The sequence below is a fragment of the Podarcis filfolensis genome, assembly GCF_964270895.1.
Source record: "Podarcis filfolensis genome assembly, chromosome: 6".
NCBI classification, from domain to species: Eukaryota; Metazoa; Chordata; class Lepidosauria; order Squamata; family Lacertidae; genus Podarcis; species Podarcis filfolensis.
In genome coordinates, this window is record NC_139609.1 from 20,171,861 (window position 1) to 20,199,559 (window position 27,699).

At 40.0% G+C, this 27,699-nt stretch overlaps 1 protein-coding gene and 1 long non-coding RNA gene across 9 annotated transcripts in view; one reads left to right on the forward strand and one right to left on the reverse strand.

Moving 5' to 3' along the window:
* Window positions 1-27,699, forward strand: part of NR5A2 (nuclear receptor subfamily 5 group A member 2) — a 116,586-nt gene that overhangs the window by 73,713 nt on the left and 15,174 nt on the right. For 4 of the 5 annotated variants that reach the window (XM_083620333.1, XM_083620332.1, XM_083620335.1 and 1 more), the window contains exons 5-6: window positions 5,303-5,422; window positions 17,593-17,740. In XM_083620333.1, coding sequence (XP_083476459.1) covers window positions 5,303-5,422; window positions 17,593-17,740 — 268 coding nt within the window. Of the gene's footprint in view, window positions 1-5,302; window positions 5,423-17,592; window positions 18,051-18,108; window positions 20,465-27,699 lie in introns of those variants that run through there. The other variant, XR_014549559.1, reaches the window with a different exon arrangement.
* LOC310765439 overlaps window positions 1-27,699 on the reverse strand; it is a 126,125-nt gene that overhangs the window by 35,640 nt on the left and 62,786 nt on the right. The gene's annotated exons all lie outside the window — the stretch shown is intronic.

Sequence of the window (27,699 nt, forward strand, 5' to 3'; positions counted from 1 at the left end):
AGACTGTAATTTGTTTGTGATTTAGATTTGTAGTATATCTTCTATGTTGCGACCCACCCTGGGAGCATGAATCAAAGCAGTGTAAGCTAGAAATCGCAGGAATAAACAATGATGGGGTATCGAAAGAGTTATGGGGAAAGTTCTCGACATGTACTTGGGCTTTTCAAGCCTTGTTCATACCATGTTATACACTATAAAAAGCCAGGTATGGAAGACAATATGGGGTAGCCACTGGTGTCAAGAGCAGGACTGTGGCTGGAGAAAAACCTCACTTTTCTCCTTGTGTGCATTCACTTAATTATATGTTTATAACCTAATAGGTTACAGCCCAATGCTTTGCAGTCATTAACCTGGTAGTACAGATTAGCAGGATACAGAAGATTTTGTTTTTTTTAAGTTTTAGACATCTACGTTCTACTCAGAGTGGACCTATTGAAATTAATTGATGGACCTAAGTTAGCCGTGTCCATTAATTTTAAAGGGTGTACTTTGAGTAGTACTAGCACTGGAGCCAACTCTTTGTTTCTAGATAATTTTTGGAATGTAGATGGGACAACTCTACATGTTTCCAACCAATACCCATCAGTCTTAAATACAGTTAAAATTTGTCTTTAAACCTTCTAGTAAAACTGTGCTGAAGAACAAACGTAATACTATAACTGAAAGCAATCTGACACATTTCTGGGAATTGGGAAAGGTGCACTGTGGACCTGTAACTCCTACTTTTTCAACAAAGCACGACTGCAATCTTCTCTTCCAGATAACAGGGGACTTTGTTAGAAATGGCATGGGAGATAAATACAACTGGGGCAGAGTGAAAAGGAGCTCTTTTTTAATATAGGCTCAGCCTTGTTCTGTGATCTAAGCAAGAATGAATTATTGTGGTCACATGCAGCATGGGGACTGAGCAAGGTTGCTCCTGTGATAACACAAGCTTCACTTTGACTTAGTAATATATCCCTCTGCTATGTACCCCTCCTCTTTCTTTCATCCAGCAATATTGTCAAAAGGCTGCACAGCTTCTAAGTAAAATTAGAGGGTGTTCGTAATAAATTGTCTGCTTTGTGTACCACGCTGGATCCTGCCAAAACCCAGTAGGTCACTTGATGGGTTGGCTGCACGGTGCTTCCAGGCCAAAGGGTCAATCTGTTCTTGAGGAGAGAAAGTTGGATAGGTTCCCAAAACTTAATTAATGTGAGGTTCTCTTGGCTCACAAGCGGGTCAGACTAGATCAGTGTTTCCCAAGCTTTTCCCCCCATGGACTATTTGAAAATTGCTGAGGGTCCTGGGGGACCACTTAATGATTTTTCTGCCAGCTGTAGCATTTGCAATGTGCCGTGCGATTTTTAATTGTATTTGTCTTGCTTCTTCTGTATTTATATTTGGTTTTGTTGAATTCCATAGAATAAATAAAAGAAGCAAGACAAATACAATTAAAACCAATAGGATTATTTAAAGTGATAGATGTGCTGTCTTCTGTCTTCAACTCCAAATCTATAGACATGCTGTGTACCATCTGAGTGAAGCTTGTGGACCACAGACCACAATTTGGGAACCCCTGGTGACAGTAAAGAGGCTGCTGCCAACATAAATGGTAGCCGCGCACTTACCTCTCCCTCTCTCCCCTTTTGTGGAAACATCCAGAACAGGTGCGGGGGACCAAGGGACAAAAATGGCCCCTCAAGCCTCCTAATCTGGCCTTTGCAACTCACCCTACATCACACACCTGGCCATATCCCTCACTGACCCTGTTCTCCACCTTTGTCTAATGATTTTAGCAAGCTGAAATTTGTCCTTGAACTGTGGTTGTAACTCATGGGAGAGTGCTGTGTGTCTGCCACACCAACCACCACCTTCTGTCCACATGTTCAGCAGGAGACGGGCTCAGCCAGCTGAAGTGTGTGGAAGGACACCTCTCCTCAATACAGTCAAACCTTGGTTCCTGAAGAGCTTAGTTGCCGAACAAATTGACTCCCAAACTTTGCAAACCCGGAAATAAGTGTTCCGGTTTGCAATCGATTTTCGGAAGCCGAACATCCGACACGGCTTCTGCTTGAGTGCAGGAAGCTCCTGCAGCCAATCAGAAGCCGTGCCTTGGTTTTTGAACGGTTCCAGGAGTCCGGGACTCCCGGAACGGATTAAGTTCGAGAAACAAGGTTTGACTGTACAAGCTCCCATAGCTTTGTGTAGGTTGGGTTCAGTTTGCAGCCTAAGATTAAATAGTCACACTTTTCTGGATGCAAAGAGAATCCAAGTGGGGCTCACACTGTTAGTCCCCCCCCTCCCAATTAACTTTATAAACCTATTAAAAATACAGTATTCTGCCTGAGCTACTAAGTGCACCCCTGAATATCACCATTTGGTGACATTTTAAAAACTGTCATTTCACAAGCAAATCTTCCAAATGACACAGGCACCATTTTGATTGACCATTTTGTTTCAAAACACAGACTGGATTATTTGTCCAGAACACTTATATTTCTGGTTGTTGTGAGTTGTAAAGTGTACTGACAATAAACTTCCACAAAATGCACCTTTCCCCATTTTAATCGTGAAGATACTCAAGAGCAAAGCCTTTGCACGTGATTCTTTCCCCTCCCAAAGCCCAACCCCACTGAAATCTGAAACAATGTTTCTGATGAATTATAGTCAAAGTCATTGCAAGCTTTAATCTTAAAATCAATTCACTGTTATTGTGCCACTGATATCAAGCAAAACTATGCTTGAGTTCAGTGGCTATTATTGCAGTAGCCCACAAAAGCTCATGCCAGGAATAATGGCACCTTTAAGATACCATAGTGATATTTGTTATTATTGCTTATAAAGATCTGCAAATAACTGGGTTTTATTCACCATTCCTGATCAATCCTCTAGATTGCATTTGCTCCACCAAAGAGTATGCTTTAGTAGTGTATTTTGAATTTCCATTATTCTATGATTTAAGGGGAAATAATATGCCTTACATCAATGATAATTCTATGCTGATTTTATTCCATTCAATTTGTTTACTTAGTTAAGTTTCATTATTCAATTCCAGTTGGGCAAGGTGGCTGCTAGTAATTATCTTCCTCATGCTCACATGAACAATTTAACATGTGGATTTGGGTCTTTTGAGAATCCACTTTCATTAATACAAAGCAAGCCTCAAAAGTGATCAGCTTTAGTCTTGCATTTAGCATTGGAATGAAATACGTGATTAAACAGTTCACAAAACAGGACTCTACATTGCTTTTTTCTAGCTGCCATTAGACAAATATTATAGTGGAAGACAAATTACGCTATGTGAGTACAAAAACTTCTTGTCTTGTTGTGTCCATCCATGCTCTAAGGCCAGTACTTAGTGACACGACTTGTTTACATTTAACATGTATGCAAGAGATGTTTGTTCAGCATCTGGAAACAACCAATTCCTCACGGGAAGTTCATCTTGTCCTCTCTCTTATGACATATTGCTGGCAAGCAAAGACCTTTCTTTTCAGCCTGTCATTTGTAATGATATTGCTAGTAGTTTGTTTATATTATTTTATGCTACTTCTATAAAATTAGTTGCTAATTGATATTGGTGTCTTTTGTTGCTACTGAGTAGGTTTCATCCTGCTGACTAATTTAGTAATCAGTATTCTTGATACTGTTTACAGATACTTTACAGCTGCCTACATGCTTTAATTAATAAACAAATCATAATCTCTGGTTCTGATATTTAGACATGAATATGTTGCTTATGTAGCTGAAACACAATTCCTACACAAGAGAAAGCAGAAGTCACAAACAAATAATTATATTTTCATATTAGAAAGGCTTAACCTGTTGACTGTGTGCCTGTCATACAGCTGTTAAAATCATTGCTGTCCCTCAGTGCCAACAGTTGTTAACCAGTTACTGTAGGTCTTTCGTCTATTGATCTCTGGCAGGAAATACTACATTTAGTGCATGAACAGGCATGGTATTTCAGATGGAGAGGTGGTGGTCAGAACAGATTTAAGATTTTCAGCAACCAATGTTCAGATGCCAATGCTTGGGTAAATTCAAAATAAAATAGTTAAAAAGCAATGTATTTTATGAGCATTTGTTCTGTACTCATTTATAAAATGTAACTACAACAATGTTAATAGTGCAGGTCAATGTACATTTTGTGTGTGAGAGAGAAGCCATAAGAATTGAGCTTTTGAGCTGAACATACATGTTTATGGAAGAAGAAACAACCCCCGCTCCCAATAAATCTCCTATTTTCCCATGGGGGGAAAAGCAATGAATCATCCCTTCCCAGCACGTTATTGTTACAACCAACAGCCCACCCCTGACTGCATTTCCTCCTACAAAGCAAACAAAAAACTCAACACATCAACACCGGTTAACACCACTGCAGGATTCTCACACGCTACTCTCAGTCCTCCAGCAATATTAATATACCTGGGCTACTTTTTCAGGGCTTGGTGAAACTCACAGCTTCTCAACCACAATCTGAATGCACTAATGATTAATTTTATTTGTATTTGCAGGGTAATTTATTAAAGTTTACATACTAACATTTTTCCTTTTCCTTTTTTGAAATTATGAAATTAAACCTAAGGTAGAAGGAATATAAATTCCTGTCTTTGCTATTACCTTTTGTTTTTGGGTGGACACAATACTGCTCAGTTGCACCAAAATTCTGATTTTTAAAATTATTTTCTCTGGAAAGTAGGTAACAAAACAAAAATGGGAGAGGAGTTCAAAATGAACTAGGCAGCTCTTCTGCATTATCTGAACTTTTAAAACAAAAAACAAAACTGGATTCAGGTATGCACCACAGAAATTGCCCAGAAGTCATTTTCCTGTTGTTTGGGGGAAGGAATTTCCTGGGGTCATTTTAAACCTACTTCTAGATCTTCCATGGTGCTTATATGGCTCTAAATTTCTTTTCAGCGCTCATCACTTATAGCTCTGACTTCATTCATTAGCTAAAAGCTGTGAAAGGCTGAAGCAGGCTCACATTTCATAAAGAAATTGCTTTGAATGGTGCCTGCATATTTTGCTTCATAGCCTTCCTTTAACAAGGACTAGACACTTACTTTTTTTTCAGAGTCTGGGCCCCTTTATGGCTCCCAACCTGGTACAGCAGAGCGCCACTCCCTTCCACAAAAATAGCCCTGAGTATTCCAGTTGCTGAGGGTCAGCTACAGAGGCCTTGGCCTAAGGTTCCTCCCCAATGGTTTTAAGAGTACCTAAGAATTCTGTCACCAGAAAACTCAAAAGTAAACAGCAACAATAAGCCACCAAGGAAATATCATATATTAAAATATATCTATTTGTTTGTCTACAGGTTGATGACCAAATGAAGCTGCTTCAGAACTGCTGGAGTGAACTCTTAATTCTAGATCATATTTATCGCCAAGTGGTACATGGGAAAGAAGGCTCCATCCTCCTAATCACCGGGCAACAAGTGAGTCTGCAAACTGAGTATTTTGGTTTCGTTTTTAAACCTCTTTCCAAACTGTAGGAACTTAGCTATGTCTCAAATGTTTCTGGTATTACACCAAAAGCTTTTCCTATTGAACCATGGTATTAGCTGCAAAACAACTGAAGTAAAATGATCATTCACACTGTGATCTTTGGATGAAAAAGGGTGGTATATAAATTTAATAAATAAATTTTTAGAAGTAAATTCTGTTCCTGATCCAAACTTGTTACAAGAAAAGCAAATGCAACTTATATAAACATTTACTCATCTACCTCTGTGAGTGAGGCCTGGCATGTAAGAAGCATGATATCTGCAGCATAATGCCAATCCAATCTTTAAAAATAAATAAATGGGAATTTATTTCAGATAAATCGTGAGTCAACATACCTTTAAAGCACATTTATACTGTTAAGTTGTGGGTGAACATATCAGATGACACAGTGATTCTTCAAACAACTCTTGTTTATTCACAGGCCAGGACAGAACTGAACTGAAGGGTTCAGTCAGCCTGCTTATATTGAGCTCCAGTACAACGTAACTGTAACAATTTCCTAAAACTATCCAATCACTGAATGTCACTTTCAATCCCTTATTTGCATAACTATCTACAGTATCCCCCTGCTGGCCCAGGGTGAGAACTGCAGTACATAACATATACCACTTTTAACAGTCGTGGCTTCCCCCAAAGAATCCTGGGAACTGGAGTCCCCCCCACTACAATTCCCATCACCCTTAACAAACTCCAGTTCCCACAATTCTTTTGTGGAAGCCATGTGTTTTAAATGTATGGTTTGTAGAGGGGGTTGGCATAGTGGGAGCTAGAAGCAGATGGTATGAATTAAAGGAATCAGCCCATGAAAAGAAAAAATGAGAAAATACAAGAACTCAGAAAGCAATGAAGAGCAACATTTGTGAGGCCAAACACTGTGATGCAAGCCATAAGTTCAAGTTCTGATGTAACATTAAGCCAAGCCATGGTTTAGCACCATGTAGATATATTTCAAATAGTCCCGTTTTCTCAGCACTTCAGAATTAGACTGCCAGAGAGAATAGTGCACTGTAGTACACTGTCATCTAGTGTGCACTGTGTGCAAACATTTAAAAAAGATTCTGTGATAATATATTAATTCAGCTACTTACTGAATTCATTTGCTTACTTGGATTCAGAAGCAGCTTGCCAGGTGTAGTGGGAACTGCCTGGCAGACCAGTTGCTATTGCTTACTGGGAGAACGAAAGGCAAGGCAGTGGGGAGGTTAGTGCAGTGCTGGTGCACTGGCTCAGCCAGTTAGGTGCTCCTGCCACTGCTTTTGCGCCTCACTGACCTTCCCGCTATCTTGCCCCTTTCTGGTAAGCAGCAGTGACCTACCTGCCAGGAAGCTAGCACAGCAGCTTCGGCACACACAGCAAGCCACTTCCACTCAGATTAGGAGAATCAGAAGCAGCTTTAAAAGTCAAGCTTAAAAGCCACAGAGGGCACAGACTTCCAGGGAGTTCTCCTGCATAGACAAGCTCCAGTCAAACAAATGCAACATGCACAAGAGCACTGCCGTGATCTTGCGCAGCTTGAGATCACTCTCGGCGATTGTGGTGAGAGAAGTTGCTCATACGTCGTGGCCGGGTTCATTTATAATTTCCAAGAGCCCTGGCAAAGTAAATGAGAGCGACAAGGCAAATTAAATGAAAATGTTACTCTTTGAAAATGTCTTTCAGCTCTAATGGAAAAGAATGTATGGTGTCATTGGAAAGGCAGAGTGCATTTTGTGTGTTTTATTTCTGATTCAAAGTGAAACCAAATGATGGTCCACTGGCATTTAAGTAGCTGAAACCTAAACTGCCTCCATTTATATACATATGAGGAAACAGTTGCTTGTTTGGACTGCAAACTACATTATTCAATTGCTATTCAAAATTTGCATAGAGAGACTTAGCCCTAATTTAAACCATGTAGGGTGATTCCTTTGTGCCTACAAAGAGAGTTGCATGTGTTGTGTGCGTCAGGCAGAAAGACATACACATTATATGAAAGGCAGGTGAATAAACCATTTGATCACAGCTACATTAACCATGGGCATGATCCAGTCATAAGTGGTGTTTAGTCCCATTGGTTTCAATGAACTCTGCCTGGCAATATGCTCCTAGAAAATTGATCAAGCCTGGGACAGATTTTCCAAAGCTAAGAACTACTCTATGAGGCTCCATGCCAGATAATTTCTGAACTGCACAAGCCACCTGGATAGCCTTTAAATAAATGAGCAAGGGTTGCAAAGACAAAACAGAGCATTTAATCACATTTAGACAATAACAGGCTCAAGCTCACTAACTACAGATCATAAAATGTCTTTGGAATTCCCCTCCACCCGGACTAAATCAAAATAATTTCTAATTTGGACTGACTCCATTTCTGGCCCTCCCCTCTCAGACCAATTTAAACCCCCAACTTCATGTAAGTTTCTGATTGTATTTGTCATTGTAACTCTGACGGCTATGTAGATTTTATCTTTATTTTTGAGCATCCTATATACACTATTCCTTGAATGGGTGATTTAATAGACCTGCTGCAAAAGGCAATGTAAACAGAAGAGGAAAGAAGCAAATTTATACTGCAGTCTTGCACACACGTACCAGGGGTAAAGTCCCACTGAAATCAATGGTGCTTACTTATGAGTAGAAATGTATAGGACTGTGTTGTTAAATGCCAGTTCTTACATAAAGAATTATGATCAGACCCATTAGCAGTTCCTTCAAACCAAGTTGTCTATTACTCACTCTTTTCATTCTTTGCACAAAATGCTGCTCATCTGCTACAATGATTACTGTTTTAAAAGCAAACAAAGTGCATTCTTTCACTCAAGCATCATTTAAAAACCAGGAATGAATTGTTCTTTGTCAGATGCACAATATTGCAACAGTTATTATGCCCCATGTATATTTCAGTTTCCAGAGTTATTCTGCACACTTTAAAAGAAAGTTAAATTTCTTCAAGGCTGCAGAATATGAAGATACTACTGTTATTTGCTGTAATTATTATCTTTGTTAAAAGAAAGCAAACAAAAATGCTATGAAGGTTTAGTCTGAGATGAAGTACTCCCTACAGATTATTTTCTGCAAATGCTATTACACAGTTAAATAGTTGGAAGTCCACACAGTCATAAAGAATTCATTGTGTAATAAACTTACAGTGCAAGGGTCTACATGCCCACTCAGAGGTAAGTCTCTCTGTGTTTAACGGAGTTTACTCCCAGTTTAGTGGGTGCTGGGCTGCAGCTTTGGCTTTCTTGTGAAGAAAGAGCAGAGTTCATGGTGAAGATGTCAGTCTCACTACAAAACATAGAGATCTTAAATATACACCATCTACAATACAGATATGCAGATGACACAACTTTGATGGCAGAAAGTGAGGAGGAATTAAAGAACCTTTTAATGAGGGTGAAAGAGGAGAGCGCAAAATATGGTTGGAAGCTCAACATCAAAAAAACTAAGATCGTGGCCACTGGTCCCATCACCTCCTGGAAGGGAGAAGAAATGGAGGCAGTAAGAGATTTTACTTCCTTGGGCTCCATGATCACTGCAGATGGTGACAACAGTCACAAAATTAAAAGACGCCTGCTTCTTGGGAGAAAAGCGATGATAAACCTAGACAGCATCTTAAAAAGCAGAGACATCACCTTGCCAACAAAGGTCCGTATAGTTAAAACTATGGCTTTCCCAGTAGTGATGTATGGAAGTAAGAGCTGGACCATAAAAGAAGGCTGATCACCAAAGAATTGATGCTTTTGAATTATGGTGCTAGAGGAGACTCTTGAGAGTCCCATGGACTGCAAGAAGGTCAAACCTCTCCATTCTGAAGGAAATCAGCCCTGAGTGCTCACTGGAAGGACAGATCCTGAAGCTGAGGCTCCGATACTTTGGCCACCTCATGAGAAGAGAAGACTCCCTGGAAAAGACCCTGATGTTGGGAAAGATGGAGGGCACAAGGAGAAGGGGACGACAGAGGACGAGATGGTTGGACAGTGTTCTCGAAGCTACCAGCATGAGTTTGACCAAACTGCGGGAGGCAGTGGAAGACAGGAGTGCCTGGCGTGCTCTGGTCCATGGGGTCACGAAGAGTCAGACACGACTAAATGACTAAACAACAAACAATACATTGAAAGAAATAGTTCATTGCTCTTTGGCCAACCAGACCAAACACATACAAAACTCATACTAATATGCACAGCCCACTATATTCATTATTATTTTATAAAAGAGAGTGATAAAATCAACAATAATTTTAACACAATTAAATTATTATTAGGGGGGAACATTATACCATTTAAAAATCATGCTAGTTGTATCTCAGAGGTTTTGCTGTTGGGGCAGAAAATTGGATTAGTAGGAGCGTGCTTTATTTTATTTTTTAATTGGGCAGTCAGGAAAAATACTGACCCCTTACCTTCAAAATCAAAATAGTAAGTTTTAAATTAAATTAAAACACACTACTCTGCTTTCCACAACTTCCCCCTTTCCCAGTGACTACAGACCTAAGATAATTCCTCTTAGGAATGAATCTTCTGCACAACTGAACACAAGTAGAACTTGGGCCATCGGTAAAATGTGCTATAATCAAGATAGATTAAGACTGGTTGAAAAATATGGCCTCTGGGTAGAAGAACCAAAACGGGATGCCTATGATACAAGCACTAAGTCCAGTTTTTGCAGCCATTTTATGCCACCTTCCATGTCGTCACAGCAGCCATGTAGAACAGGTTAGGCTGAGAGTTGGAGACTGACCCAGAATATGAAACAAAAAAAAAATTTTTCCTTCCAGTAGCACCTTAAAGACCAACTAAGTTAGTTCTTGGTATGAGCTTTTGTGTGCACGCACACTTCTTCAGATACACACCTTTAAGCATCTTTAAGGTGCTACTGGAAGGAAATTTTTTTTTTTTTGTTTTGACTATGGCAGACCAACACGGCTACCTATCTGTAACCAGAATATGAAGTGAGCTAAAATAATGAGAATCGAGTGTAAAATACAGCACAAAATATGCTCAGTGTTTTCTTTTTTCTTAAGGTTGCCAGAATCCTTTTTTGTGTGTGTGTTTTGCAGAGACTTATGAAACTGCACATGCTCAGCATAGTTTTTGTAGTCCATGAAAGCTTATGTAATAATACTAGTTAGTCTTTAAGATACCTCAAGGCGTATTTTCTGGTACCTTATTTAATGTATTCATTGAATAGGGCGGGGGTGTTTGAAATTACCAAGGTCCCCATCCACCTTGTATAGCAGGCTAAGTACAAGAGCCACTTCCTTGTCTGCACCTGGGCAGCTTAAAAATAAGGATATTTTCAGTCAGCTCCTTTACGGTAATTATATATATCCTGCCTTCTTAGTCTGCCAAGCCTGCCAAGGCTATTCATAATACAAATATATTTTATTTTATTTGGAAAGATTGTGTAAAATATGTAATCACAAAACTTTCTGAGTGATGTACATAATAAAAAACAACTGAAATTCACAGAACTGTTACAAATATGCAAAATATAACTGTGGATGAAACACAGGGGGGGGGAACCCCAGTAAAACTTAAAAAAAACAAAAACAAATCTAAATAACTGAACTATATGTCTAGGCCTGCTGAAATTTTCAAAGAAGGTTTCAGCATGCAAATAAAAACAATATAGTGAGGGTGCTTGCCTAATGTCAATGGGCAGGGAGTTCCAAAGTAGAAACACTGCAACTGCGCATAACATGAAGCCATGGTTTAGCACAGTATGGAAAACCCTAAACAAACCGAAGCAAAGGATGAGACTCACATGCTCCCCTTCCCAAGTGCTCCTTTTCCATAACTAGGAGGAAGAATTTGGCAGAGTTTAGTTTTGCTTTTACAGGAATCTCTCAGCTCACCATTACATTCAAGCCAGGAATGCTGGCTTAAAACAAATAATGGTTAGTTCAACAAACCAACTTTTATAATCCTTGGTGTGAAGTTGACTTCTAATGAAACTAGCCATTGTTTAAGCCAAGGCTCAAAGCTGATCCTTCTTTCAGCTTCTCACCTTCAAGCAGCGTCAGTTGATGACTTTGCACTGATGCAGCAGTCGGAATGCCCCTTCCAAAGCACTTACTTGCTGGTGTAGCAAGTTTTTTGGGATAGGGCTGTAAATCTTCTTAGTGCCAAGTGCACAGAGTGCGTTAAGTTTCTTGATTCAGTTGTAATAGGATAGGTCTCACTTGCTCCATGCTAAAGCCATCAAGCTTTACTTTGCAGAGTTCAGCACACACACAAGAGCAGGCATAGGCAAACTCGGCCCTTCTGGTGTTTTGGGACTACAACTCCCATCATCCCTAGCTAACAGGACCAGTGATCAGGGATGATGGGAGTTGTAGTCCCAAAACATCTGGAGGGCCGAGTTTGCCTATGCCTGCACAAGAGTCTACTAAACAATGGGGAGGTGGAGGATCAGGATCTACTAGTAGACCTATGGTTGCTTTGCAGGTCTACTAGTTGCTTAGGGCTTTAGCTCAGTGTTAGAACATCCGCTTTCCAGGTTCAATACCTGGCATCCCCAAGTATGGCTGGGAAAGCTCCCTAAAGAGCTGTTGCCAGTCACTGTGAGCAATACTAGACCAATGCTCTGCTGTCCTACTGCTCTAACCTTAAGGTTATTAGCAAAAAAAAAAAAAAATACTTGAGGAGGAGGGAACAGGACTTGCGGGAAACAGGACTTGGGAGCTTGTGTCTGGTACTGCTCACAGATTCAAGACACCCCCGGTACTCATAGGCACTAAGTTCCTTAATTCCTTGTGTTTCCCCCTCATCTGTGGCCCTTTTTTGCACTTGGGTCTGGCCGGTAGACCACAGGGTTCTAGTAAAAAAAACAAAGCATATCCCACATGCCCACCCCTGCCGTAGCTATTTGGCATCTCCCCTCTATATGTCTAGAAGCAGGAACCAGCGCAGGAAATGGCATTTTTCATTGTTCGTAATGCACCAATGGCCCATAAATGTATAAGATATTTTATAGCACTTTGAAGCATTATCAGTTTTACTATTTGCATATTAGAACTAATTAGCAACCTCTGTAACATCATCCTGAGGGAGAGGTCTGCTGGCAACTTAATTCATTATCTTCTATTATTGGCATATCATGTTAAAATGGCAGGCATCGTACACTGTACAAGTCATCACAATTTTAATTAATTTGATTTCACGATGCCTGCTGTCTCTATCTAGGAAGAACCCATTCCCACTCTTAATGTATGAAAGTCCTCTGCTTTCCTGCAGTAAAGTACTTGCTGAAGAAATATTTATATAATATTTCCATTATATAAATGTTATCTACGATCTTTGCAGATAAAATGCAATTTGTAATCATAAAGTTATCATTGTTTATCATGTAAATTTGTATTGGGGGGATGCTAAATTAGTTTCACTGACAGTATAATCATTTTAACAGGAAATACTGCTTGAAGAGAAAAGGTTGCCTAAGACTCATCACGGCACACATTTGCTTCCAGTGCAACAGTCTGACTTGTGAAATTGCACTAGTGCCAAGATCAGATCCTAGTCAAAACACTGAAAGAACAATTTCATCTACCACCTTCCAGAAAGGCATCACACAAGGAAGAAACTAAGATTAAAAATAGAAAAATTAAAGAAAGTTTCCCTTACCTTAATGCATGCAACAACAACAAAGACTAAGGTCTAATTAACTACATGGATCATTAACTTTAATCATTCACAGAACTGAAAGCAAATGCCTTTCAACCTCCACTCTGCAAAAACGTTTATCCCAGCATCTAATAAAGAGAGACTAATGTATTAACAACATGTCACTATTACCTTTCCCAATGCTCAGATAAGCCACTGCAGTTAACTTGCCAATTTCCACTACCTCTAAGGCCTTTATCAACCATTTCTTAGCAGATGGGACACTGGAGGAAGTTACGCTGCTTGGCAACTGTAATCTTAGCTAAAAGATTCATAACCAGACCCCCTATTTTTACAGTTTCCAGCCTGTCAATTTGAACAAGATAACCACAGAATCAACAGATAGGTCATACTCTGTTATTTCAAAAAATGACTTTAAGAACCCTTTCCCAATATTGCACAATTGCCATCATAAGTACAGAAAGCTGTGGTTCAACAGGCCTTCTAGGTTTCCTCTGTATCTTGGGCACCCTTAAGGTTTCTATTGAAGTCTTGCTTTCCCGCAGGCAGGTAAAAACTTTTTAACAGCTAAGAACTTGCATCAATTTACAGCTGAAATTGAGAAAAAATGTGGTGTCTCTTGAAAGGAGTGGAAACGGGTGCAAGAATGTATGCAAGAACAGAAACCGAAGATTTTTCAGCTTCAGTGGATGGGAGAATACTAAGCACATCTATATAGTTGTACCTCGGGTTACATACACTTCAGGTTACGTACACTTCAGGTTACAGACTCCGCTAACCCAGAAATAGTACCTCGGGTTAAGAACTTTGCTTCAGGATGAGCACAGAAATCGTTCGGCAGCACGGCAGCAGCGGGAGGCCCCATTAGCTAAAGTGGTGCTTCAGGTTAAGAACAGTTTCAGGTTAAGAACGGACCTCCGGAATGAATTAAGTACGTAATCAGAGGTACCACTGTATGCATTTGTTTTTTGACCCAGCTAGGAAGCCTACACAAATTACTCCTATCTGCATAGAACATGTACACTTCTACTGGAGTATATTTCTCCTGTTGGATGGGGCAGTCCCAGCAAAATCCACCACAGCTTGGAAATTCTAAATGGTAGTGAACATTTGCTAGGCACAAACCACAGTTTGAGGCGTATTAGCTGCATGCAGCAATCCTTTCTAGAGTTGGTTTTTCAGAGAGTTGTGGGTCATATGCTAGAGCTACAATTAAGATACTCCATCATCAGTTATACTATTCAACCTGGCCAAGTGGTTCTTGGTTTCCAGTTTTTGAAGCACAGCAAAAACTGTCCAAAACAAAAGCAAAATAAATGAGTGTACTCATCTTTCACAACAATACATCTATGAGACCACTTTCAAATATCTGAAACAGACCACTGTCCTGTCTGTGGTGTGCAAAGTTTCAAGCAGTACTTACAGAGCATCATGCAGTCATCATTCTAGAAGGAGTCGCTCAGCGAACATGGTCATGTGTAGGTCTTAAATATCTGGATAATATCCACCCATATGGCAAGCTCATCATCCAAGTGTACCTCACATTCCCCCCCCCGCATCATTTTCATTCACACTCTAATATATTGGCTCAAAAGGCTACCCTTTTCATAGATAAGTAGCCCATAGACTACGCAGAGAAGATAATATTCACTTTAATAATAACACTTCCTCCCCAGCTCCCCTAGAAGAGACATTAACTGGGGCTTTTTCATGCACAGTTGAGTTTATATAAACTGATTGACACCTTTGGGGGTCGTCTTTCCACTGACTCATAATTTTGCTCACTCGTGAAAAAGGTTTTCTCGGTGCTCTGTATTCTCTAGTTAAAGCTGAAAATTCAACTCATCATATTTACACAATAAAAAAAATCCATTCTGCCTTGTTTTTAATTGCAAATCTGACTCAAGGGACCAATTCTCCTGCTTAGGAGGCATCCCTGTGCCTTCTACTAGGGAACCAAGTGCAGTCAATTATGGTAATGAAATGTCAATAAATATAAAAATTTAATACAGTCGGCTCTGGGTGAGTGGCAGATGAAGACTTGCCTCCCAGACAAATTTGCTGGTTCTGCAAATATTAAATGCATCTGAAAGAGCAGCTAGTTGCCTAAGAGCCTTCCAGTAGCAGAGGGTAGAAGAATCTACCTATTGGGGTTTCCCATTATGTTATCATCTCAGTGGTACAGGCAGTGATATTCATGACATTCATCCCAACATCTTAACTTATTATTAAGAAGTGAAGATCATATTTTCTCTTGTGTGGAAACAGCAATTGGTTACCTCACCAAGGGATTCCCACATGCCCTCCCAATGCATCACAGAGGGAAAATTCAGCTGCAAATTAGATGTCTCAGCAGGAATTACACTTTTCTAAAAAACAATAGCCTAGCTAATGTCCTGGGGTAGGGCTGTAAAATGATTTACAGAAACGTCATTTGCTTACATTACAGGCACAGTTTTATGTCTTCATTTATTGAAAAAGGTGGTTCGGCCCACTGTCCAAACTCCCAGTCCACTGGACTAGATGGAATTTGGGTGAGGCAGAGGTTTCCCTTCGCCTAGCCCTCTCTCGTTCCTCTGGCTTCCACTGGTAGAGGAGCTCCACCGGTGCACCTTCCCTGGGTAGGCAGAAGTTTCTGCAGGTGATATCCCTGCCAGAGATACTTAATGAGTCATTCTGGACGTAAGGTGGTGGGGTATCTGCTGAATCCTCAGGGGTTGAATTTGGCCAAGTGGCTGATTGGTTTTCAGCAGTCATTTGTTTCTTCCACAGCTGTACTGGATGTTCTGGATGTTATACAGTCGTACCTTGGTTGTCGAATGCCTTGCAACTCGGATGTTTTGGCTCCCGAATGCCGCAAACTCGGAAGTGAGTGTTCCGGTTTGCAAACGTTATTTGGCACCCGAACGTCCGACGCGGCTTCTGCGGCTTCTAATTGAGTGCAGGAAGCTCCTTGGTTTCCAAACATTTTTGGAAGTCAAACTGACTTCCGGAATGGATTCCGTTCGAAAACCAAAGTACGACTGTACTGGTGACTTTTATTTATATTTGTTACCTTGATGTTTTTATGAAAACTCCTCAAGGATGATTGTCATTGCCAGCTAAATTAAATAAACACACAATGTTTACTGTTAAAAGTTCCACTACATTCAATGGTGTGTTTAGATTGCAGCATTAAACTCTCAAAAAGTGGTGCATCAGTGTTAATAATTACTTTTCTCAGGGAGGCTCGAACAGTAGTCTAAAAACAACAAACAAATGAAAAACAGATACGGCAGTTGTGAAAATCAAATGAACTTTTATCTACAGTGGTACCTCTGGTTACAAACTTAATTCGTTCCAGAGGTCTGTTCTTAACCTGAAACCATTCTTCACCTGAGGTACCACTTTAGCTAATGGAGCCTCCCCCTGCCACCGCACGATTTCTGTTCTCATCCTGAGGTAAAGTTCTTAACCCGAGGTACTACTTCTGGGTTAGCAGACTCTGTAACCCGAAGTGTTTGTAAACCAAGGTGTTCGTTACCCGAGGTACTACTGTACTAAGTCCAAGAGCCACAGGAGTATAAAGGTTTGAAGAAACAGAAGAGGACAAGATAGTTAAGCTGTGCATCAGCTGATACATATTCCCCATTAGATACTGTCCAGGAAACAATGTACAGTGGTATCTCAGGTTACATACGCTTCAGGTTATATACACTTCAGGTTACAGACTCCACTAACCCAGAAATAGTACCTCGGGTTAAGAACTTTGCTTCAGGATGAGAACAGAAATCGGGCTCCGGTGGTGCGGCAGCAGCAGTAGGCCCCATTAGCTAAAGTGGTGCTTCAGGTTAAGAACAGTTTCAGGTTAAGAACAGACCTCCGGAACGAATTAAGTACTTAACCCGAGGTACCACTGTAAGGCCTTTTGAACTGGGAAGGCATTTAATTTCTTATTTAAAATAGTTATGTGCCGCTCTTCAATATCTAAATTCCAGAGTGGTTCATACTGACTTTTAAAAAGCACCAAAATAATGCCATAAAGAATAAAAGCAGCATAGAGAGATAAATAGAGCACTATTTAGCAGTAAGGTATGTTTAAGGTTTTATTCTTTATGTGTGAAAAGCATACATGTCTTTCAAAATTATATTTGCGTTCCACTCTGCCTCAGAGGAGCTTAGAGGGACATAGTATGGTGTTAAGCAAACAAGCAGAAAAATAAGTTAGGCTACATGTGATGTTAAATGTGTGCTTTCATTAAATGTGTCTCCACCCCACACCTCTGCTGTAGTGGAGCTACTATAGCAGAGCCAGGTAAGGATCATGACCACTGTGCGGTGTTTTTTCAAAAAACAAAACCACGAACAACAGCAAAACCCGATGCTGGGGGCCCAGTGAAAATGACCTTTCCTTCCAAAGCTGTTAGAAGTCCCAGGACTAATTGAGCAAAAGTATGAAATAGCAGTATTAATGTATCTGGTTAAGATAACTCAATGTAAATATTACTCTTTTACAGGTGGATTACGCTGTAATAGCATCTCAGGCAGGAGTCACACTCAACAATCTTATGAGCCATGCACAGGAGCTAGTAGCAAAACTACGATCTCTGCAGTTTGATCTACGAGAGTTTGTGTGTCTCAAATTTTTGGTGTTATTCAGTTTAGGTAGGTACTGTCGCCATTTAATTATTGCTTATATGTCTCAACATTATTACTTATGTGTCTCAACATTACCTATTTTTCTAAATTAGAGTGTATCGTTTGTCACTGTTGATGTGGGCCCCTCCATGTGTGAGGTCTGGAAAAATACACAGTTATTGTATTATATTATATCCATAGTATGGTTCTCTGAGTGATGTAGAAAAAAGACTATATTATAGAAGACAAAAATATAAATTTTACCATTTTAAAAACACAGCAGAGATTAAAAAAAAATTAGAGCAACCACATTCAAATTCATCAAGGCATATGGAGAGTTAAAATTATCACATAAGAGCTAAAAAGTAAGACCAAGACGGCCACAGCACAAGCAGAGCCAAAGCATCAGAACCAGTCTTACAAAATGCTAATGAATAGTGAGACATTGTGACATCAGGTAAAGAGGTGGCTGGATCAGCTGTGGAACTGAATTCCACAACCAAATTGACATCAAATGATTGACAAGTAGTTGTCCTACACTTGGGAACCACAGTATAAGGGGTTTTGCCAGTCCTGGGCATAGCATATGTGTTGGGCTGCTCTCATGGCCTGCAAGGTCCTTTGTGCATTGCTTCCCAAACTTCAGGCAACCAGCTGGCTGTCGGGCATTTGGAAAACACTGTGCGAAGGGCTTTGCAAGCCCTAAGCATAGGGCTGTACTGCAAGGATTGGCTGTGCGAGCAAGTTCACCATGAGGAACTTGGTGACAAAGCTGATCCAGCAGGCTTTAAGCCACCAGCTGATGGGCAGTGACTTCAACCCTGCTTTCTGCAAGCATGGAGAATCCATCACCTGTGTTACTCTGGACAGGCAGAAAGGGCAGAAGGGGCAATGGTTGGCCAACATGAGGGGAAACACCACTGGCAGCAGTACTCGCTTAAAACAAAAAAGAAAAAACATTCCTGGCACTGAATGGAAGGCAAGGAAAGAAAGAAAAATGTCCAGGTGCCTTAATGCCCAGTGTAGTACTGGCTGATTCTTCCATCACCCCCACCCACCAGTACCCATTATGTGAGATTGCAAATAAAAATGTATCACACCAAGGAGGAAGAACCAAGACCTTGCTTTTAAAAATCATTAAAACAGAGAAGCTAATATTAGGCGAAATCAGAGCCAAAGACAGGCACAGCCAGCACCAATAACAGGTGAAGCCAGAGCCAATGGCAGATAATTGATAGACAAGCTAGTGTGTTTCTTTAGAATGATACTATCTGGTTACCAGGATCAGGCCCCTTCATCATTTCAACAGGTTTCAAGGTTAAAGAAAGTTCATGCCACAAACTGTTCCATACCTTTGAGATGCGCCCAGTGTGCAGAACCAAAGGGGCATGTGCTATTTTGCCACTGTAGACACATTGGTACAAAACGCTATTCTGTGCCCATTAAGGATGTCATGGTCTACTGGCATGCTGTACAGTTTCAGTTGTGGCCTTTCTAATCACCTGGACTGCGGAACAGGATGTCAAACTAATGGTCTCTTGGGCACTGTGCCTGGCCTCTGCTTGGAGAACTTTCCCCTCAAAGGATTTCCTTAGGCCTTTCTTGTCATCAGATCATACCTAGAAATTCAAATGTCATTCTCAGCTGGCTGCGTTCTAACTTAATCCCCTCATCCTTCCTCTCATTTTGGAACTCAGCAGTTTTCCTGAATTTGGCAGATTCAAAACATGCACATTTTAAATATCGTAAACCAGGGTGGATTGACTGAAATCAAGATAATAAAATCACGAAGAAGAAGAAGAAGAAGAAGGACCAATTAATGTAACTGATTTAAAGCAAAAGAAACAACAACTCACTAGTTTATTATTTAGATACAGTACTTCCTCAGTAAAAGTGCATAATTGGTTGCTTTAATCAGAGAAACGTTTATAATTAGGTTTTATCTCTGAAGCAGTTCCTGAATTCAGGTGGTTACTAGGCATGAAATAACCTAAAAAGTAACCTGGATTTAGTGTGTGGCACCTGTGGTCATTTGCCAGTCCCTGGCTCCTAGAATCAAGCCACTGGATAAATACATATAATATAGTGCCACATGGTGACAGATGAAGATGTTTTCCCTATAGTTCTTTCTTTTCAAAGCAAAGCAACCTAAAAGCACCTTTCATAAGGTGATCAGGAGCTCATAAGAGGGTTGCACATTTTGCTTTAAGAGATTGTGGGTTGGATCCAGAGTTAAGTGAGCATAGGGGCTTGTGGAAGCTGATTTTCTTCCCCATAGGCATCTCTTACCTTAGTTTGGAATGTAAGATATTTTCACACACATTAGGCAATGCAATCCAAACGTCTAAGGAGCTATGCAGCCTACTCTGTGATGAAATATTTAAAGAGATCCTTCGCACTTCAGTGGTATTTTAAATTAGCTGAATATCTGAATTACATTTGGAAAATGCTCACGTTTACTTTAAACAGTCTTTACGTTTGATCACTTTCATCAGCAGCTCCCAGTACTTTGCATTCATTTAGAACATCTACCATTCCGTGTCCTGTCACTTGAGGCTCTCTGGCAAAGAGACAATCTTGGTCTCAAATGAGAAACTGAGTGCAACTCTCAGCATTTGGCACCTGGTTCTCTTAGTAATCTAAAACATTTGTGTTGCACCTTTCTACCCTTATAAAGCAAGCAAGCAAGCAAATAAAAACAGATAAAAACAGAATAATCAAATAAGCACTGTAAGTAATAAATAATATATAACTACAAATATTAAAACCACAGCAAGCAGCCCCAAAAACGGTTAAAGGGATGTGACAACAGCCATCCAGTCAATTAGCTCCAAGACTCCCTGAAATATTATCACCTTAGCTTGCTGTCTTGATTTTTAGCATGAGGGAGCCATGTGAACTTCTTTTTGAGAAGAATTGCAGGGCCTTGGTACCCAAAAAAACTATGGTGTACGATTATGTGTGACCAAGGCCACAGTAACAACTAACCATTTTCTAAGTAAAGTTTGAAATCAGATACTCTCATTTCACATAGTAATAGCTGTTGCTAAATAATAGAGCAATCCTTCATGTGCCTACTTAAATAGTCCTTTTGGGTTCAGTAGGGCTCACTCCCATGTAAGAGGGTACAGGATTGCTGCCTAAGATGTTTTCACAATGATGAGTAGAATCACAGAACTGTAGGATGGGACCCAAGGGTCATCTAGTCCAAACCCCTGCAATGCAGAAATAAAATAATAATCTGAACAAAAGTTGGTGTTTCATTTCTTACTTATTCCCTTGTTAATTTTTTTTAAAAAATCATTAACCATCGGTTCTAGCGTTGTCACATAGTTTTACTGAAAGTGAACTTTAAGACAAATTCCATTATTTTTGCTAGGGGAGAACAACAGAGATGTCAAATGCAGCTCCTGACAATTAGTGAAAGCTCAGAATGACTTCGCACACACCCCTCAGTTACCACAAAATTTTGGCTGAAACCAAAACTTGAGATAAATCTGGGGGCAGGAGGACAAAAATAAATCAAAGCCAGCTGGGATAATAACAAACTTTCTTGAGCATCCCTACTTTGGTCCTAAATATATTTTACTTAGAGGTAGGCCCTCGGCTTGGACTTCTTTCCACAATTTAGAATGTGGCCTAAAATTAATTTATCAAATTTTGGATCGCTACAGCAGGAACGAGATTCAGTCATCCAGCAAAGTCAGACCTATGACTATAATAGTATTCTTTGAAATTGTTTACATTAGTTTTACTTAAGGAACAAAAGTCGTTTTTCTTTAGCCTTTTGTTTTCAGGTGTGGCCTGACTGCTTCCCCTGTTTTCTCTGCCCTATGGTCAACAGTCCCAGCCATATCAATGGCAATCCAGTTATTGTTTTCCCTTTACCAAAACTTTCCATTTGTCCTGCTAGCTCTCATTACTCGAAGTCGGCAAGGGTGATTTGTCAAAGCTTCCATCTGAACAGTTTGTAAAGTGAAATGCCAATAGGAAGAAAGTTAGACATCATTTCACCCATGTCCAGTCACTTGTCTGTCTGCTGAGCTTAATGCTAGAATAGGCAGCGACTGATGGGTACTGTTCTCTTATCACTGTCAAGACCACAGATAAATGTACTTCATTTAAGAAATGAAGGCTTTATCAATGGGCAAATAATTGCAGAGCAACTATTGATCCCACGTCTCACTTAACAAGAGACAACTGGGACTTGTAGAAATGGTAAACATTTAATCATTATGTATGGCAAACAGCAGGCTCTTACTGAGAGCAAAGCGAGCATTAGTTTTTATGCAGGATACAGTGCCATCTTTTGTGACAGTTTTGGATGCTAATAAAAATCCTGAACCACAGTGACCCAAATCACTGTGTCAGGGAAAGCTGAATTCATTGCCACCTGTTAAAATATGCAAACGAAACACATTTACATATTTTTGTTTAACTTACATAATTTATTCTGCTTCTGCTAAATGTTTCATTTTTGCTACTTTTCTCGTTCATTCATTTTGTTTAAACTTTTTATTCTTTACCTACCATTGCTTTCAATGGAATATCCAGAAAGTCTTTTGTAACTGTGGTCCATTTTTTCTTCCTATAGGATCACAGAATTGTATGGTTGGAAGGGACCCCAAGGGTAATCTAGTCCAACCCCCTGCAATGCAGGAATCACATGATAGAATATGAGTGGCTTCAAGGAAAATACTTTTAGCATGTTTAACACGAGGACAAAATGACCCCATCACTCTAGACTAGGGATGGAAAGATCTCTCAATTTCAATATTCTCAATTTCTCAATCTTAAAATCCGTTCTCCAGGTTTCTGCAGCTATTTGTAGTGGGGTTTTAAAAAAATTTTTTAGTGTGAATTTTAGCATTTTAGTGTGAATTTCTGGCCTTATCTAATTTCTCTCCCCCCCCCCCATCCCTTCATATTTCTCAAAAGTTCTGCATATGCAGGAACCTCTATATTCACCCTCTAATTTCATTGTCCAGCAGTCTAGGGAGATGTAGAATGATTCTGAGAAATTTTCCTCATCTCACCAAAACTCAGAATCCCTCAAATGGGCCTGGACCCCCCCCCCCATGTTTACTTGTAGTTTTGCTTTCTATGGACTATGACAGCCATTTCAGTTAGCCAGGAATGTACAGGAGATCATGTTGCCCTCAGCAAGTACTCGTGGCTATTCAGAGCCCTATTACAGTATTGCATAAATAATTTGCCTCGAATGAATTGGTTTACCTCAAGACATCTTAGGAGGAGATCTTTTTTAAGCTGCCTCAGTATCTGGGCGAAGGGTAGAATTCATTTCTCCAATAGCTATGGAAAATCTCTGTAACATGCCTCACATTTTGTTGCCTGTATACTAGTCATATTTCACCAACTCAGCTAAAATAGGTAAGAAGTTGGTGTATACACTACTATTAGAATTTAGACAATGTTTTTAACTTTCTGCATATAATATCATAATTTGGAGGGGGGGTGTACTATGTAAGAGCCAAAAAGAGGCATATATCTTGCAACCTTATTTCTGAGTAACATATGTATTGGGAAGCTAATGCCAGAAAATATAAATTTCCTGAAATTTATGGAAGCACTTGGGATTCAGATAGGATTGATTAGCATTCAAGGGAGGTGACCGCTCAATATTTACACCACAGAGAGTTGGCAGAAGCAAATAATTGTACATAAAGCTGATGCTTGTCTTAATTAAAGTGGTATAATAGGTGTTGGGTAGGGTTGTTTTTTTCCTAGTGAGCAAAGCAGTTTAGCAATGACCAGATATAACTCATTTTGAAGTTCAGAGTTTAAACCTAATCAATATGTATTTATAACAAGGAAAGAAGTGAATAACATTTATTATAGGGTGGCAGCTAACAGTAATGGATAGGAGTGCCGATAGTTAAGCTTATTTTCTCCCCGCAAACAATCACATCTGACAAAATATTTACCCTAAGGGCTTTTTTTATATAATTGCTCTTATTAATTGCTTGCTTATGTCTTGGTACACTCCCCTTCACTCTTCCTAGGATTCCAAAACTGGTAGAACCTCGAAATGATGTTTATCCCACACACACTCGCCAAAGTCTGGTTGCTCCAACATATCTAGTATAAGAGCAGTGTGTGGTGCATTTGGAACAGCTGGTACATAATACTCCTTTAAATGCTGATGAACACAAAGGGAGAAAACTGCAGCCATATCAGACAGCCACCCAGTAATAAAGAAGCCCATTAAACTGTAGGGTAAAAGTGGTTGCTTTTCTTAATATGGTAAAGGGTCACAGTTTATGTTGTGGCATAAATAGAGTAGTGTGACGACCTGAATGCTAGTTAATGACTGTGTGTTACAAACTCACATCTCCATTCTTCAAAAGCTTGCCACTAAAAATAAATATCACTATATCAGCAGTGCGTAGTGTGAATTGGTCCTCAGATCACTGCAGCAGGGACTACAGTTTAGCAGGCACTTTATACTATATAATATATTTAAAATAGTTCTTAATCTAACCAGTCATTGATTGCACTGGGCCTAGGGCATCTGAGACTGAGGAATCTCCGTTAACTTTGGAAATTGCCCAAATCAGTTATGAAGGCCCAACACCACCGCCTGTTCTGCACGCCTTCGTTTTCAAAATGCATTTAGAAACACTCAACATGCTACAGACAAGATTTCAATCCAAAAATGACCTTGGTACCAGTTGGAAAGGTTGGCCTCATTAGTCACCTGTCCTTCTCAATATGGTATGAGGAGCAACAGCCAAACACCCATACCTCAACAATATGCCCATATTGCTTCTCCATAGCTGAGGTTCATAAATGTGCTTTGATTGTGCCCTAGCCTTTAGAGCAGGCTTCCCCAACCTGATCCCCTCCAGATGTTTCAGACTGCACCAGTCCCAGCCAGCACAACTGCATGGTGCTGGGCTGATGAGAGTGTAACTCTATTGCAGTCAAAAACACCTCGAGAGCACCAGGTTGGGGAAGTGCTGTTTTAGAGGTTCACATATCCACCCTGTGAGTTCCCCCTGCCATCTATCCTCAATATAAAAACCACATCCTTGTGTGTCATTGCCCATCCCATTAATAATCCATGTTCATGGTGCTACAAGAAAATGGAGGGAAATGGGTAGGGGGAATGTACCATCAAAGAATAACCTGGGAGTTTCTCCAACACAATTTGGTGATTTTCTCAATACCAGTGTGTATCCTTTAAAATTATCTGCAACTGCAATGCAGAATGTAGAGAATGATCCCATTACAAAACATAGCAAAAGCTAGTTTCCTGTGTAGGGAGACAGTGACTTACTTAGCACCCAGGTTAAGCTGATGGACAAAAAATTGAAAGCCTTTGTATGGATTAGGTGGAAATTTCCTTGGTTTTGAGGAGATTGCAGACACCCAACTACAGACATGAGAATCAACACATATCATCCATACCCCGGATTGTGGCGAAGTTCTCTCCATCTTAAGCATGATCTTTAGCCAAAGCCCTTCCTGTACTTTTGGATTATGGTTAAGTAATCTTAGCCACAATCCTAGGTTCAGATGATACACTCAACCAAACGTTGATTAAGCTGCTGCACCACACTACACTGAAAGGACTGGGGAAGAGAAAAGTAGGTGCAAGCTCCTCTCTGGGACATTTGCACAGTCCTGGTAAGCCATGGTTTGGTTTACCATCACATGTGAATGAGGCCACTGCTTGTGTGCTATTTTGAAGTTGCATTATACTTGCCCACTCCTACTTGCTCAACATCATTGCCCAAGCTACGGCTTGGGAGCCCGTCGTTGCTTTACTTGGTGATAACAGTGATTAAACCTGCATGCACACTCTGCAACCGAGCTTTGCCCCTTAAAATATTTCCATTCTAATGCCTGATCAGCCGTGGATGGCATGGAGTAGCTGGGCTGCTCACCTGAGCTCTGTCTTGGTACCAAGGTGGAGATGCATGGCAGCAAGGTTGGCGTGGTGCAAATGTGCTGGCAGAGTTGATCTGGCACTCCTACTGACACTTTTGCACTGTGCCGACTTCACTACAACCATGCCATTCACCCTTTTCATCCTGGTATGCTGCAGTGAGTCAGCCAGCTAGGGGTCAGGTAAGCTGTGCAGCTGCAACCATGCCATCAGCCACTGCACATGACACTGATGTACATGACTGCATGGAGAGAATATGAACCAAATTTTAGAATGAATTGAATTGGCATTGATGTCAGTACGTACCCGTAAATTAGGCAGAATTGAACCACTAGATATGGAGAACAGCTTTGATGCAAATCTGAATTACAATCTATGGATTAAATGTGCTGATTGGTTTCTACTAATTAATTATTTTCAGCCATCTTGAAATCCTACCAATTTCTTACCAAATTTCTGTTCTTTCTTTTTGGACTGCAAGGTATATAATAAGAGCAAATTAATCCTTCCAGTACAAAACAGACCAGCTTTGGGTAACCTTTTTAAAAGAAACTTTAAAAAAAAACCCAATGAAACATTGTGTTGTGTCCTTTAGCACTATTACGGGCACTCAGTCTGTTAGGACATATTGGGCGATTATAGGCCAGTCTTTTCAGAAAAAGCCATGGGTTTCAAGTTAGCAGTAACCATCTATCAATTCCAGAGATTATGGCATGATTTACTGTCCCGGCATGGTGTATTCTCTGATTTTCTGCCTCCTATGAAACATTGTGCTTTCCTTTTCTATTGATGTATCAACTATAATAGTTACAAGCAGCTACAGAAAAATCAATAGTGGACTTTCATTACTGAGCACATAAAGTAAAAGAGGACCCACGCTGTGATAGTCTCTCGCTGTTAAATAGTCACTGACTGCAAGGTACACAATAAATGTCTGTTATTTTGGTCTAAATGAAGGATGTCTGAATTTGAAACATCAAGTATCTCAGATTTTGGACACAACCAGGGCTTCAAGTCAGGTTATCCTAGCTAGCAATTCTTTCCCAAGGCAGGTAACAAGACCAATCTGTCTTTCCTACGGTGGGATCTGGGTGTTGTGCCTTTTAAAGGCTAAATGGGAAAAATGAACATTCAAATGACATTTTCCATGTGTATTGTGTTGCAATCCCTCTGATGTGTCCGCCTGGGTTGAACTGTGCATTTTAATTGTGTTAATGTTCACCGTATCTCAAGAGTACCCTTTGGCCTAAGCTGAATGGTGCAATAACCTGTGTGTTGAGCACTTAGAAAAGCAACAATGATCAAGGGAGGAGAAAAGGTTACAGGGTATCACTATAAATGGCTTAATTTAGGGATCGGGAACATGTATTAGAAGAATAGGATGCCGTGGAATAGTATTAGAGAGCAGAAGCTGTAACATATTTTTCATTTTCATATTTTTATATTCCATAATGTCAGCCCATGAATGACAACAAAACTAATATTTCCGAAATGCTTCTTGTTTCATGGATGTTTGACCCTATAAACGTTTCATGTTAAGAAATGAATTCCTGGCTCTGAGTAGTGCACAAAAGTTCCTTCTTATCCTTTAAGGCTTCCTAGCAATTGCAGTGAAAAAGAGTTATTGCTAATCTCAAAAGTTCAAAATCAGAAGACTGCTCCTTTGGAATCATTATCTTTATGTAAGATTAGTTGTTGTTTTTAATGGGGAAATACCACTTCAATGTGACACATCTCCCTCTAATTCTTCTGAGGTTTACTGAAGTACAACAACACAAAGCTGAATAAATGAAAATGAATGTTGACTTCTAGAAGTTCCAAGTTTCCCAAATTCCAGAATTTTATCACATGGTGGCCTATTCAGAAAAGTGGATATCCAGTATTTACAGTTTGTCTGAAAATACTGTTTCCCTGTTGTTGTTTTCCAAAGTTATAAAAACTTCCCCTTAGAGAACATGAGATGCACAAACACATCTTGAAAATCATAAAGAGGTAGCTTTAGGCAGTGTTTGACCTAGAAGTGTCCCATAGTTGAACTTATATGGGTCTATGCTAGAGTAGCTTGGCTGAAAGC